This window comes from Pantherophis guttatus, chromosome 2 (assembly GCF_059756535.1).
Source record: "Pantherophis guttatus breed Tessera chromosome 2, ASM5975653v1, whole genome shotgun sequence".
Taxonomy (NCBI): domain Eukaryota; kingdom Metazoa; phylum Chordata; class Lepidosauria; order Squamata; family Colubridae; genus Pantherophis; species Pantherophis guttatus.
The window spans coordinates 100570996-100587479 of record NC_142064.1 but is presented as its reverse complement, the minus strand read 5'-3'; the positions used below and the strand labels follow the sequence as shown (position 1 = coordinate 100587479).

At 38.2% G+C, this 16484-nt stretch overlaps 1 protein-coding gene across 1 annotated transcript in view; it reads left to right on the top strand.

The window, feature by feature from the left end:
* Positions 1–4595: 4595 nt before the first annotated feature.
* LOC117661776 (transient receptor potential cation channel subfamily V member 6-like) overlaps positions 4596–16484 on the top strand; it is a 33526-nt gene continuing 21637 nt past the window's right edge. The window contains exon 1 of the mRNA XM_034410901.2: positions 4596–5434. Coding sequence (XP_034266792.2) covers positions 5298–5434 — 137 coding nt within the window. The 5' untranslated portion in view covers positions 4596–5297. The remainder of the gene's footprint in view (positions 5435–16484) is intronic.

The following is a 16484-nucleotide window of genomic DNA, read 5'->3' as shown; positions in this document are numbered from 1 at the left end:
AAAAGACCAAAAAGGATGGGGAAGAGAATAAAATGATAATGACACAATAGAAAGAAGGGTGGAAGGCATAGCTGGTTTTTCCCCTTTCCCTTTTTCTTGCTTTCTGTCTCTTACTTCACATCTCATACTACCTACCTGATTAATGGGGAAGGGTTTGGCAATGCCAAGAATCTTTGTCAATAGTATAAAAGGTTATGAGATATGAGGCATTTCCTAGAGAAAGTGGATGGGGAGTCTGTATTCAAAATAAGACTATTTTCCAAAACATCTGAATCTCCTAGTTAGTACACAACCTTAGTGGAAATTCCCTTCCTACATGGCATCTCTTTCTTCCATATTCCTCAACATAACTTGACCAGCATTCATTGTTTTAAATCAATTAGTGGTAAACAAAGGTCTCTCATCCTATAGATTCACTATTTAAATTGCAGGTGTAGCATTTACACATTGGATAACTTGTGATTGTTCAGATCAAAGATCTGACAATGCCCCCCAAAGACAGAAAGAATATAGGGCTTATGCTCTTGGAGCCAGAAAGCCCAACTGGGAGGGTGAGGACTGCAAGTTTACAGTGCAGGAATTTATCTACTCACCTATCTGGCTCAGGTATTTATAAGGCAGATTTAACAATGAATGTTTCACGAGCTTATCTAGCTTTAAACCAGTGTTGTCTTAGGACTCTTTCTCTATGATCAATGGGGCATTTTTTTTTCAGAATCAGCACCCACATTTTTCTCTGCTGGCCTTGCAACCAGCTATATCAATGATGTTTAATGTTGTGTTTAGAATCAGAAAGTTAAAAGGACCACCAACATAAACAGGTAATTATTTATTTAATTTATATCCAGCCTTTATTATTTTTACAAATAGCTCAAGGCGGTGAACATATCCAATACATCTTCCTTCTATTTTCCCTACAATAACAACCCTGAGATGTGAGTTAGGCTGAGAGTGAGTGACTGGCCCAAGGTCACCCAGATGGCTTTCATGGGCAGGATTTGGACTCACATTTTCCCATTTTCTAGCATGGTGCCCTAACCAGTAGATCAAATTGGCTCTCTTGTTTTATATTTATATTTCATTTGGTATTGTGTATAGTGTTTCTTCTGGGACCAAAATCTTTTCATAGTGCATCTCTCCATCTTGTAGGAAGACCACCAACATATCACTCTTTGTGTCCACTTATTTGTCAGGTAAACAATAATTTATATTTCTGCTTTAATCCTATTTTTAATGACATCTTTGAAGCTAGACTGTTGTTGAATTTCTGATTTGATATCTGAGCGAGATCATTAGCATTCATTTTCCCACTGCATGCTACATGATTCAAAGATTTTCTGCATCTGATTTCTGCAAGTGCCATACTTCACATTCATAAATCATAGTTGGAATGACCATGGTGTTCTCTGCAGGAATTCAAGTCAAAACATCCCTATGCATAACTGTCCAATGTTTGCTTCTACACAGCCAATAAATGGAATCCCACTAGGTCTTGAGGTAATAAAACACTTTCTCTTACTTTTGAGGATGTTTAATCATAATATTCAGTAAGAATTTGTCTTCCTAGAACTTTGTTATTTTGTGTTCTGCCATCTGAGAGAAAGAGATCTTCAAAGCACAGAAATAATCTTCAAAAGCCATCACTTGTGGAGATGAAATAGGTAACAATGAATGAATGAATGAATGAATGAATGAATGAAATTCCTGTGATCTAAGATATTTTGTGTTCTGCCTACAACTTAAATGAGCACCTTAAATATCCTACTTCTGAATAGGCATAAATGTGAATTGAGTTGTAAGATAATGTGTATACAGTAGACAGATCATATGATGATTTACAAAAAAGGGCAGGTCCCAACCACGAGGATGTTCCATTCTAAATTTCAGGGGCAAAACTCAGTTATTGGAGGAAAGACAGGTGTAATAGCCTGGGAAAAATCTATGCTGGGCTAGGTTGCAGTAGATGAAATGACAATCAGGCGAATTCATAGCGTATTATAGACGTATTTATTCAGAAGCAAGTTCAATGGTCTCTGTGTCCTTCTAACTCCATTCAGCCATGGTTGGAGTATCCATATAATAAACCTGCCTGCTATAAAGAATTGTTCTATCAGTCTGGAGGGAATTCAGGACTCCAGAATTCCAGTCACACATGTAGTTCTAAGAAATGGCAGATGTCCAGAAGTTGTAGACTAGAGTAGGCTATATATCTTCAAACTTTCCAGTTGGGAAATAGCAGTCAACATGTAAAATAAAACAAAACAAACTATTTCTAAAAGCAAAAACCCTAACAGAAAAAATAACCCACTAATTTGTGTTTCTTTTCTAAGATATTTTTGATATAGGGTAGCGTTCAACATGCAGATAGTGCTTTAGAATAACAAAAGTCTTCATTCCAAGAATTTTTATAGGCAAGGACTTAATACATTAGAAATAAATTAATTTCCTATGATTCAAGTGTTGTTTAATATGATTTTAGATGGAAGGAGAAAAATAGTATGCAGGAAAGAAAATGATTCAGCTTTGGAGTAAAGTAAACCAATAATAAAAAGTTATGCTAACATGTGTGTGTGTGTGTCCATCATGATATTCCCCTTTTGGCACATTGTATATAACATTATGCAAAACAGAGAAAAGGAACAAGGAAGATTAAAGTTGTTTGTGTGTGTGTTTGTGTGTGTGTGTGTATGAGTGAGTGAGTGAGTGTGTGAGAGAGAAATACAGTTATACTTACTTTATACCAACCTCATTTCTCAAACTGATAGCCCCCACAGTATCTGCCCTTGCAGTAACATTGTAACATTGGTAAAATGGCTCTCACCTGCAAAAATATTACACTATCTAAATTTCCCAAATAGTTTTCAGGAACAGCCCAAAGATCAAATAGTTCAGTTTTAAAGGCCTTACATTACATTATGGAATGTCTCCCCTGTAAATCAGATTTGCCCCAACCTTGTTAGCATTCCCAAACTGTTAAAATTTTCTTGGGGGCTTAACAAGTTGAAAAATATGTTAGCTTGTTTTAGATTTTTTGTTGAATTTTTATTGATTATATTGATTACTGATTATTCTTTTATTATACTGTTAATAGTCACATGATAGTAGTGATGTAAAAATCTAATTAAAAATTTCCAGTTTGCACATTCAGACCAGTTTTCTTCAGTCCTATTACATCCTTCCCTTTTTTCTGCAATTCACAAAGTTCAGCCTATCTATTTTTCCTTCTTTTCTTCAGTTTAATTTAATCTGTGCTTGTCATCATTTATTCTTCTTGTTATACTTCAGCCCAGTCTTCACTATACTATGGTCATCATCAGATAGACCCAAATACCAACTTCTGCTACTCATTGTGGCTTTGGTCAGCAACACTTGCACGTTTTCTAAAGTGACAGGGACAGTATAGCCTATATTACTACCCTTGGTTGTCACCATGCTGTCATTTTTGTCAGATGTTGACTAGTATGCCACAAACTCAAAGTTCATGTCTACCCCGAGCAGTATTCTATACCAGCTAAGATTACTAATCTAGAGACCACCTTTCAAGCCATCATAAATTACATACCTACCAACTAAGAGTGTACGCAGTATATGGGCATAGTCTGAGGACACAAGCATGAACTGTACAATGCGCTTAATTTACTTGCAAGTTTCTAAAATTCAACCATAGACATTATTATAAACTAAAGTTTCTAAGGAAGCCTAGAGCCAGGTTCAACAAGTAACTAAAAGAAAGCAAACTTTTTATTACCATTCATAGATTACTGAGATAGTAAACTGTCTTATGAGAATGGCTCATAACTGCCCTTTGTTGCTTCAGCTATCTGGAGAAAATAAGATTGTACAATGCAAACTTGAAAAAGAGGAATAGGCAGTGAAGAAGCAATTAATTAGGCAAAAACAGGAAAGCTACAAAAAACAGCCAGTGTTGTCTCAGACTCCTTCACCCAATCTTTGAGAAGTAGTCTCAGCTGAAGGATGTTATGTAATCCATATGCTGTTGCATATGGAATTTGGCTCCCATTTCCCAAGGTAGATTCTTCCTGCAAGAAGTTATCTTTCCCTCTTTCTTGATCCCCCTGTAGGAAAAAAAATCAGGTCCAGTTGCAAGCCAGGAGAAATAAAATGGAGGTTAATTGGAAAGAAGGATTCAATTTATTGAAGAGCAGAACCACAGCATGCAGTTCCGGGACAGCTGACAAATTAGCTTGATAAGTGCAAGGATTTTTATAGTTTCTGAAATGCTGCAGAGGTTGTGCAATGTAGTGAGCCTGGTGTTTTTTGCTATTCTAACGGTGGTGTGTTAATCCTATTATGTCCTAAAGGTCATGTCCTGTTCTTAGAATTGGGCGGAGGGAGGTGTAAATTTTAATCCTATTGCTGGAGGTGAAGGTGTTTTGTTTGTGAATAGGCTAGCCCAGTCTTTCTTAATGGGCACAAACTATTTCTGCCTTTAAGAACATGTTTCTCCATTTCTCCTTTGCGGAAATATAATATTCTGCCTCTTTTAATATCCCCCCAAATATTTCATTCTTCTAGAAAACGGGGGGGGGGGGAGAGAGGGGGCTTCCCACACCGTCTTCTCCTATTTGTCTTCCAGAAAGATTTGGACCCACAGAGGAGTGAGATGCCATAGCTGAAGATCACCCAAGCAGGGATTTATATCTGGGCTGCAAAAACCTAGATAGCCTAAAGAAATGCAGACAACTTTGGTAGTCCTTGGAATTTTTATAGCTCAATTCAACCTAACCTTTTATTCTGGAACCAGCTGGAGAAAGTACCACGTCAATTGTGCAGTTTGTGAAAAGTGATAACGTTCTTCTTGGCTGCGGTTACTAAATGCCCTCCAGGGTCAGCGAGGGGGCAGCCAGGCCACCTTCGACATTTGCGATCCCCCAAAGCCAACGGACCAGAGGAACTCTTCGACCCAGGGCCACTTTGGGGAAGGAGGGAAGGAAAGTGCGCGTCACGATTTGCCCCGCCTTCTCCAGCGCCTGTCCCTATATTTCCCTCGGCCAGGATCGCTGCTAAAAGCTTGGTTAGGGCGGAGAATCCTGTCGCAAGGGAGAAAAGGAGGACCGGGCGCGCGGGATAAGCCGCGCTAGTTAGGACCGCTCTTTTGCGCGCACGCAGGCCAAACTTTTCTTCTTTACCCGGGAAAGTCGCCATCGCAGCTCGGGACAAGCGCCATTAGCCTGAGCGAGTGGGCAACGCAAGACGCTCTGGCGCCAGGTTGCTGTCTGGTGGGCGGCTTCTGCTGCTTCAGGCGCGCTGCCAACCAGGAGGGCGGAAGGAGAGCCATGGGGGTACCAGTGTCAGGTGCCAACGGCCGCTTGGGCGCTCTGTGGAAGAGGCTGAGTCGCGGCTTACGACCCTTCAATCAAACCAAAGGCGGGCGGCAGAGCTGGGACGAGATACACCTGCTGCATCTGAAAAGGTAAAGGCGGGTTTCGGATTGGGCTGCTCCTGCCTTTGAGTCTCAGAAATTAGTCTTTTGCCGGCAAATGAACAGCTGGGCGGGATAGTTTACTCCAGGCTGCAGGACCCGATGCCTGCAGGCGCGCGCGCACCTCTTCTTCTACTGATGAAGATTCAATCACGGCATCGTCCTGCAGCAGGAAAGCTAGCTAGCACAGGAGGGAAATGGTAAAATAATAATAATAATACCTTTTTCTTTGTAGGCTGGTTTGTTTCTTTGTTGTTCCCTGGGGGGAGCGCTCAGAAACGGCATCCCCTCTCTTTGCAAACTGTTCGAGTCAGGATTCTGCTTCTGCTCTTCCTTCTTGGATCTGGATAAGTCCTTCTCAGGCCCCAAGTTGCTCTAGCACAAGGGGCATAGTTGCATCCCTGAAGCTAGGTCATTTTTTGCACCAGGGAAAGAGTGTTGTAACATTGAATTGTTTGCAACAGCAAGGATTTCTGCCACCTGAAAGAAGTTGTCTCCAAGTCTTGATTTTGCACAAATGTCTTCCTCCTGACCTTGTGATGTGCTGGTACTGTGTACAAATACTTTACCAGCAATCTGATACACATCTGCCTGGGAATAAGCCCCGCTTATAATAATGCTTACTTTCAGATCACCTTGGATTACAGTCACTGTATCAAAGAAGTCTGAACTGAATAACTGCTTAATGGTGCCCCAAATCAGTTGCCTTAGATGACTTTCTTACTGTTGCTTATAAAAAAAATGAGCCCTGGACTGGTTTATCAACATTTTTATAAAACAAGTTTGTAATCACCAGAGCGACCCCTTGCTTTGTGGTCAAAGCTTTATAGTGATGCCAGTGGTTGTCCATATAGGATTGGTAGACAGTTCTGGATTTCAAAGTATTTATTGCATGTAATATTTTTAAGGGTATTACAGGCACTTCATGAATGTTATTTATACTTTAAAAAGCAGCCCTAACCTAGGTACAGATCTCTTGTAGGGCTGTGTCTTGCATAGTTCCCAAACCTCAGTAAAATGATTTATACAAAAGAATACTGTGTGATTATGGTTTTTCACTTCCTCCTCAGCTGATTGGTCTAAATATAATGCAAGAGGAGAGGATGCAGGAAAACTTACTTTGAATTGAATTTTGAATTGAATATGAATGAAATCTTCTGTACTTGATAGAATCGCCTCAGAAAGTAGATGAAATGCATTTTTAAACTTCTTGTGAAAGTATCTTTAGAGTCATGTTAGAAAGTTCAATATGAATAAAACCAATTAAAAAACTACCCCAGCCATTGCAAACTTAATGGTCCTTCATGGCCAACATTAATTGAAAATTAGAAAATAATTATCTCAGACAATTTGAAAACACAGTTTGGGGAAGGCTGCTTCAGGCCCTTAGAAAAGCAATATATGACATCACATCTCTGTTTAAAGATATGGTGGCCATTGTACCTGAGTTATCATCTATGAGTACATAGATGATAAATACTCAGACAGAGTATTTATTGAAGAGTTAGCATTTTACAGAAAACATCCGAAGCATTTGTTTCATTGAAAATTTCCATTTATCCTATAGCTGGGGTAGAATGATGTTGATTAGATTTTAAATAGTTCCATGGTGAAAAATTGCCATAAATGCAATATATAGGTAAGGGAACAAATTGGTGGAAAACTCAGGGAAACATACAACTATTAGAAATACTAGAGTGAGTGCAGTGTAATGTTTTAGCTATAGTTTTGAAATAATTCCTATGGATTATAAAATCATTATTTTGGAATTGACTATTTTGTATTAGTGAAATTTTAAATTTGCATTTCTTTTTAGGTGTAAAAATGTCTAGGCATAATAATCAGTTAAGTAATGAATAAGGATGTAAGGAATGTAATTACTGCATAGGAACTGCAAAGTTTATATTCCTGACTTCAGTGTAACTAGGATAACTGGCTGCCTAAAGCAGATTCAGAATTTAATTACTGAATTAGGGAAGCATGAGCAAGGAGATTTTTAATATCCTGATTCATAAGATGCAGTATCAAAGGCCATGAATCCACTGCTTAAAGTCTTCTTTGCTTACAGGTTAATCTCTTCTAAAATACAATATCATGTTCAAAGACATATTGCATGTATTGTGTGTGTGTGTGTGTGTGTGTGTGTGTGTGTGTGTGTGTGTGTGTGTATCTCTCTCTCTGTGGGTTTCAGCCTAATACTGTTCATATTATTCCTGGTCAATATTTTTGGCTGCTATTTCTAAACAAGTATACTTCAAAACAATTTCATGCTTAGAATCAGATATCATATAATAAAATTATTGAGTTCTTTAAAACTGGCCTACTATGCACAAAGTAGAATGGATTTGCAAAATGCTAGACTTTAGACAAGTATTAATTTGGCACTTCCACACCTGCACTCCAAATTGTATATCTCTACCTATAGTATGAAGTACTTTACCTGACCAAAGATATACAACTTGAATCAGTGTTCAGTATATACAGTACAGCACTATAGTGTGATATGTGAATTGTATTATTGTGAGTTTGGGATTAACTGCCTAATGCAAGCCAAAGCGAAGAGTTATGCAGTTAACTCCACACTTGGGGCAATAAAATCATTACTTTCCTATAGATGTAGACTACCTGGCCATACCATGTATTTGAATTAGTTTACAAGGATTTTGATATAGGAGTGTCCTCCCCTTTAGATTTGGCTGTGCTTTTTGTTTCCATTTGAATTGTTTACAAGGTTAATTGCAAGCACAGTCAACTGCTTTAATCTTTAGAGCTAGATTAGGCAGGAATTTGCCTAGAGAAAGAGAGATGCTTTTATTTGTAATTCAGTAAATTCAGTTTGGCCTCCAGTGATAATTATTACAAGGAGATAAAAACTGATGGCGCTTGAGGGAATGAGATTTAAACTTGTGAGCCTTAGTATAAATTTACATTGTGTTTATATGGTAAAGCTGTTGAAAGTAATTATATTGCCCAGTAGAAAATTGTGGATTTGGAAATGATTATAATCCCATGTCTCTTTGAACTACTAATTCTGCTTTCCTTCTGAAAGATGTGGTGAGATCTGTGTAAAGCATATGGCTGCTAAAGTTGCTACTTACGTTGTTATAATTATTATCTATCTGAGAACTGTATAGTTCAAGCCTGAGCTACAGATATTCTGTTCTAACGTAATGTGTGCTTCTCCCTAGTAAGATTTTGGAAACCTTCCAAACAAGGATACCTAGTAGGCATTTTTGATATAGGTCTTTTCAATCATCACACATTAACTCTTTTATTAAGGATAATTTCAATCAAAATATGAATCATATTATTATTCTATTTGTGGTGGGATTCCAAAATTAGATTAGAAATCTCATTTAAGATACAATTCAGGATTAACTAACACTAGTTAGCCATGTTCTGGTAACTAAATGACCTGAATACATCTATGCTTTGCAGATTCGATCAAAGTCGATTTAAACTATTGTTACTTGCAAGCTGTGTATAAAAGTAGCAAAAACTACACGACCCATATACTTTGCTGAGAAACTACACTTCTGTATCCAAAACCAGGTTACATATTTTATGTTACATGTTTTATGAGGTTTTTTTTCTCTTTTGATTTGAAGAGTGCAAACAATTATACTTGCTTAGGCCTTACTAAGCTATTGCCTTGTTTAGCAATCATTTTACTTCTTGCATTTATGACCTTCTCAGGTCTGTAAAATAAAGGAAAGCTGAAGTAAATCATAAGCACAGTTGCAATTTCATTTAGCAACTGCTTTACTTAACAACCAAGTTGCCAGTCCCATTTGTGGTTGCTAAGCAAGCACTACCTTTATAGAACAATCCTCTCAAATGTGGCACTTCCAAATATGTAAGGATAATAAATGTTGGGAAATGCAAGGCCAACTCATGAAAGGTGCTCAGTCAGAGAATCTAGATATAAAGTTCTAAAATGGGTTTCTAAAAAGTTCTTCTCATTAATGTCTCCAGAATGGGAGCAACTATGAGCTGCCCAACTTCATATACTGACATTCAAAATTCAGTTGTTTCTTTTCCTTTTCTCATCAACTAAGGCTATAAAAAAGAACATATATATAACGATGTCATGTTAATTGAGAGATGCTGCTAGTGCAAGATTCAGAAGAATTAACAGTGTTCTGTATAGGCATTTCAATACAAGCCATATCACCACTAATGCATAATTGTAAATAATTGCTTTATATGAGATGATGTTGGATTTTAGTTATCCCATTTTTAAATAGATGTTTGTTACTTTAGTATACAAAAATGGAAAAAACCAAACTGGTATAAAAAGCGAAAAAAGCAAACAGAAAGCAAAATAAATACATAATATAATACATATAAAAGCTCAAATTTTAAACATAGTAATAAACCTTAACCACATGGAATAATGTTGATCAGTCTTTCCATTATGTCAGCACAGAGATTGTTTATAATTAAAGAACAATCACATAGCAGTCCAAGAGAGTAAATCTAGAACTGTACTATATTTCCGTCATAACAAAACAAACTCCCAATTTTCAATATATAATAACACATTGACCTCTTAAACTGGTATTTCAAACTTTTTTTCACTGAGGGTTGAAGAAAATTCACCAGGCATTTTTAGACTTATCAATCAAAAGGTTCATTATAACTAAAAAGCAATTAACAACCAATTTATGAAAGCGATTAGAAAAGGGAGTATGTAAACCAAATGCCTTTCAAAAGCACTGACCATGGTTTGAGCAAGATAGTTATTCCCTTGTCTCCTGGGGTTCTAAACCCAGTGGTCTCCATCTTGCACAAGGAGCAATTGTGAGTGATTTCAAGTCCTCATTGTTCAGAAACGAATTACAAAGAGCTGTTCTACTTCCTGATTCTTCATTCCACCATGGTTGTCAGCTCTACTTTTTATGGAGCTATCTTCAGTGCACTATTTCTTTCCTGGAAGTCTGCCTTTCTAAGCTTTCTCTGAGGTATTCTGTAAACATGGGGGGAAAGGGAAATCTTTAGCTGAATTAATTCCATTTTAAGAGTTTAAAAACATACTTAAGATTCCTTTAGATTCTTAGCCTTTGAATATGAATATATGATATTCCAATCCTTTATTTGAAAGATCTTGCAAATGACCAATCTTATTTTTTTCCAGACAAGGTAATTAAAGCAGTAGAGGGCTTTCATATGCAATTATTCTTGATAAGTTTGGCTATGGATTGTTTCTGGGAAAAAGAAAAAGAATTCCAGCATCAAACAAGAATTGTCCATAGTTTCTGTAATTAGTAACTCATCAGTGCAATCACTGATTTATTTGAGGTTTTATGGCTATTCTAACTAGCTACCAATTTAATTTCAAATACTACAAGATAAGAATCTGTGGGGCCACCCTAGATATTTAGGGTTATTTCTAACTGGCAAATTATGGCTAATAAAGATCTTGACAGAGTTTACTTTAAGGGCAGAGAAGTCCCGTGACTTATCAAATGGCTAGCAGGAGTGGACAACATAATACAAGGAGCTTGGATGTAGTTCCTTCCTGGGTTGCAAATCACACCTACTGAAAAGACACAATGTTTATGAGTTCTTTAATTTTAGAATTATACAGCATTGTTTGGTTTAGTGTAGAACTCCCAACTGTACTATTATTACATCATGGTCATCTCTGCATATATTAGAAAGAAAGTTCTCAGAACCCCCAACTAGCTTAATGACCAAGACAGATAGGGAATCCTGACTGTTGTATCTAGGAAATGTGTCTGGAAAGTACCTAGTTGGAAATATTTCAGAATTGGGTTGGTTTTTTTTAATGATAGGTTGGCAAAAAAAAATATTCAAATATCCTCTTAAATAGGAATAGCTGCTCCAAGAATATAATATTCCCAAATGCGTAGCTTTGCTCTTAATAACATCTTGGAAGAAGTCTTGTGCAGGACTATGATTTAAAGTATTCTTCTATAAGAACATGGCTTTCTATAACTAAACTGTGTGCCAATATTATAGTTGAGCAAGAAGGGAGCCCTAGAAAATAGTTGTTTGCTGTCACTTTGAATCATCTCTACTGAAAGTTGTTTGTTTGTTAACTTATCCATATATTCCTTTGTGACTTTCTATTCCTTCATTCTCTTTTTTTCCCTACCTTTTAAAATACCTTCCTCTGGAGTCTAAACCAGGGGTGAAATGCTCCTGGTTCTGACCGGATTGCCCGATCAGGTAGCGATGGAGGCGGGTGGTTCGGAGAACCGGTACAAAGATCCCTGCCCCCCCCATTGCCCAGCTGAGCCACGCGATCATCAGAGGCTTTTTTTTTTTTAATTTTTAAAAGCATTTTTTTCTACAACCTCTTCAGCCGAAGACATTATAGAAAAAATGTTTTTAAAGGGAAAAAAAGCCTTTGCCGATCAGGCAAATCAGCTGGGATCGTCAGAGGCTTTAAAAAAAAAAAAGAAAGCCTCTGCAGATCAGGCAAGTTGTCAGAGGCTTTAAAAGCATTTTTTTTTTTACAACCTCTTCATCCGAAGAGGTTATAGAAAAAATGGTTTTAAAAGTTAAAAAAAAAAGTTGGCCACGCCCACTCAGTCATATTACTCCCCCCCACCAAGCCACGCCCACAGAACCAGTAATAATAAATTTTACATTTCACCACTGGTCTAAACTCCTATTTTCATGTCATAACTTGCTTTAGGAGGAGGAATCTAATAATAATATAATGTGCAACTGCCCTACTATTTTTAATGCTAAAATAAGTTTATGGTGGCGTCATTTAGAGGAAGACCCTTCCATGCAGTGGAGGACATGAATCTACTTCTCTATACACATAGTCCTCTTCCCTATATAAAGTAGTTGATATGTTTTAAGATCAAGCTTTGTTTTTCCACCTTCTCAATTCAATTACCATGCTGGCCCAATGTTTCCTCTTCGCATTGGATAGACCTGGCTGAAGTATCACGGGCCGGCCCCTTATATTTTCCAGGACTGCCCTGCAGGCCGGATCTGACCACATTGTGGGCCAGATTCGGCCCGTGGGCCTTGTGTTTGACACCCTGCTCTAAATGCATCTTTAGTGGATCAAAGACTGTGAATTCTCTGAGTGCACTTGATGATTCTTTTGTTCTCTTGAACTTGTTCACCTGACTTCTGACATCTGGAAATGTGATTTTAATTGCTCCAGGAAGAATGTCACATTATATACTAAACACCTGATTTATTTTTATTTATTTATTTATTTATTTTTCATATTTGCATACCGCCCTACTCCCGAAGGACTCAGGGCGGTGAACAGCCATAATAAATACAAATACATATAGAAGTTAAAAACTATTAAGAAACAGATTAAGTAATTTAGGCTCAAAGATTAAAAACATCCAAATTTATCTAAAGAGGTTTAAAACCCAATTTAAAAGCCAGTTTAAAAGCCAATTAAAAAGGGAGAGTTAGGCCAGACCAGCTTGTTGGAATAGAAATGTTTTCAGGGCACGGCGGAATATGCATAAGTCTTGGATGTTTCGTAACTCCGGGGGAAGCCCATTCCAGATGGTAGGTGCCCCCACAGAAAAGGCTCTCGCCCTGGGGGCCGTCAGTCGACATTGTTTGGCCGACGGCACCCTGAGGAGTCCCTCTCTATGGGAGCGAACTGGTCGGTGAGAGGCTATTGGTGGCAGGAGGCGGTCTCGTAAGTACCCTGGTCCTGAGCCATGGAGCGCTCTAAAGATAGTAACCAAAACCTTGAAGCGCACCCAGAAGACCACTGGGAGCCAGTGCAGCTCGCGCAGGAGGGGGGTTACATGAGAGCGCCACATTGCTCCCATCACCACCCGCGCGGCCGCATTCTGGACCAGTTGGAGCCTTCGGGTGCTTCTCAAGGGGAGCCCCATGTAGAGAGCATTACAATAATCCAGACGTTTATATGTGATACTTATAGAGTTTGCCTGGCCATATGCCAGAAAGTTAAACAGGAGAAGGCTCTTACTTGGGTGTATGCAGAAGAAATCTTTCTCTAAGAACATATTAAGGTGGAATATTCCAGCACTTAATGCCAAGTATATTGTATATTCTCTTTACTCTTCTTTTAATTCGCCCAACTCTAGATAGCAATTCTAGTTCATGGTGGCTGAATTGCAAAAGCTAAACAAGGTTGGATTTTGACAGACCGGAGAGCAGGAAATGCCACTTCTGTAGGCCAGTTTGTACTAGTTGGTTGTAGTGTTTAAGATGTTGGACTAGAAGTAGGGCAATCCAGATTCAGTTCTATCCTGAACACTATCTCAACAATTTTATGTCAATTACTCACTTGCATTCTAACCTTCCTCAAAACCTGCAGTTGTAGGAATAAAATAAAAGAATATTCTTTATAAACTGCCTCTGGGGGAAAGGGCAGGATACGAATCTAGCAAATAAATGCATAAATAGATTGGTGGGGGGGGGGGGAAATTATTCCAGGAGAAGATGGTGGCAAAACACTTCTTCAGTGGCTGTATTCAAGAAGTTACCAGGAGTCAAAAAGAAGTTATATATTTTGATTCAGGGCCCTAGTTTTTTAAAATGTTACCTTTCCCAAACAATATTTTATACTTTTAAATGCAAGTATAAACTGCTTTTCAAAAAAAAACAAATCAATTATTTAAATAATGTTCTTCACTTACCATTAAAATGTGGTAGCAAATATGTTTCATTGTACTTCTGCAGAATTTATTCCTTTTGGGCTCTTAACATAATATCTAGGATGCAAATGGTCCTTGACCATTGCCAAGGTAACATAGGAGTTGTTTATTTACTCTCCTTCTTTACCACCCATTTTTACAGGCTCTGTGTGGTTAACTAAACAATTTAATAAACATACCCTTCCAAATGCATGCAAAAACAGAATCTATATAAATAAGTCATGAATGATGCATATTATAAACAGCTTCCTACTAAAAGGAACTAAAAGGAAATTTTTTTTACAAGTTTCCGAAACAAAGGACAGATGAAACAGCCCAAATTTCTGTAACTTTGGATAAAACTTGGCTCTGAGGTCCATCAGATGATAATCTTGCTCAGATGGGACCTGTATTTGACTCTGTGAGTTCTAGTTGGATGGGAGAGGAATGTCAAATAACCAAGAGTGAAGCCATGACGACTGGTACCTTGAATCTCATTGGGAAGCTCATTGGTAACCAATGGAGCTGCAAAAATATTGGAGCCATCTAATTGTATTAAGGCATTCCTATCACTGCCTGCCTGGGCCACCACAGCAGCATTTGGTTGACATACAGGAGAGAAGAAGAAATGGAACGAGCATGGGTAGCAAGCAAGAAGAAAGACAAAAAGGAGACTTATGAATAAGCAATGAGATAGAGAAGAGAAATGGTCTACATCAGGGATGTCAAACTCACGGCCCGTGGGCTGGATGTGTCACGTGCTGGCCCCGCCCCCGCCCAGTTTAGCAAAAGAGGAAAAAGTCTCGAAATGTCACTTGACGATGCTGTGACGATGCTAATTTGACACCCATAGTCTATAGGAATTGGGTATTGAGGCTGTAGCAGGTGTAACCGAAGCCCTGGCCCAGAAAATACTAGATGCACAACCTGGAGAAGGTGGATATCATTTACTATTGTTTCCTTTGGTTACTCATGGCTAACTTTAGGAGTTAGTCCTAAGGATACATTTGAATGAAAATAATAACATTGCTCTGCCCAAGTGTCATTTCCCTTACAAGATCAGTGCCTTCTCACTGATTTTCTTGGCAGTCTATTCCCCATTTGACTTTGTTCTAAATAAAACATTTCCTATCATGTATTTATATACTTAATACACAGGCATCACCCATAATCTTTGCACAGAGGAGGAATTGCAGGAATGAAAAACTGGGTAATTCTCCAGAGAGGGAAGCCCTTACTGATAACATCTACCAGTAAGAAATTGACTTCTATAAACATCACCACTAATGAAGCTGGTTTCAAGGAGGGAATTGCATTTTGTCGTATTCTTGCCTAACCCACTCTCATGTAGGAAATGTGTGAATGTTTTTAGTAGGCTTGGATGAGGCAGTTTAAGTACTGTACATCTTGACAAAGAATCTCATGCTGTGAATACCACACAGCACTCTTCATCAAGGCAAAGAGCTGTAAGGCCTCTTCTTGATTTTCCCCAAAGCTATTCTTGAAGTGCTGTCTACCCATTTAAGAAACCATGACATGTATGCTTGGTATGAGTGTTTCATTATTGTTTTTTTCTATCCAAAAAGCAAGGATAACCACAAACTCTTAAGGTAAAGGTTCCCCTCGCACATATGTGCTAGTCATTCCCGACTCTAGGGGGCGGTGCTCATCTCCGTTTCAAAGCCAAAGAGCCAGCACTGTCCAAAGACGTCTCCATCATGGCCTGCATGACTAAACGCTAAAGGTGCATGGAATGCTGTTAACTTCCCACCAAAGGTGGTCCCTATTTTTCTACTTGCATTTTTTACATGCTTGTGAACTGCTAGGTTGGCAGAAGCTGGGACAAGTAACGGGAGCTCACCCCGTTACGCAGCACTAGGGATTCGAACCGCTGAACTGCCGACCTTTCTATCGACAAGCTCAGCGTCTTAGTCACTGAGCTACCACATCCCTACCAAAAACCCTTAGAGCTTGCATATCCTTTGGAAATCACATCCAAGGAATAGAGGCCTATTTTATTTGTCAGGGGTTTCTTTCCCAGTTATATCTATGTAAAAACTGAGTTTATATATTTTTTCTTTATTTTACTTTTAAGGAAGCTATATCCTGTTCTCTTGTAAAGAAAAGTAGCTCTGGTTTATCTCTTTAAAAGCAAAGTGGTGTTCTGCTGCCAATCTCTCTCACTCTACAGTTTTTTAACATTTTCAAATGTTAAAAGTCCAAGTTATGTTGATTCTCAGTAATCTCCTGCTTGATTCTCAAGGTTAATTAGACCAGTAATTTGTTATTTTTGCCCTCTGCATTGATAGAACTTGAAGCTTCAGAGACAGATTTCTCCAAATTCATGGCATTATCTTTTTGTCATCATTGCATGATAATTCAAAATTTTAAAAGATGCTGTCTCACATTTCCAAAGCCCA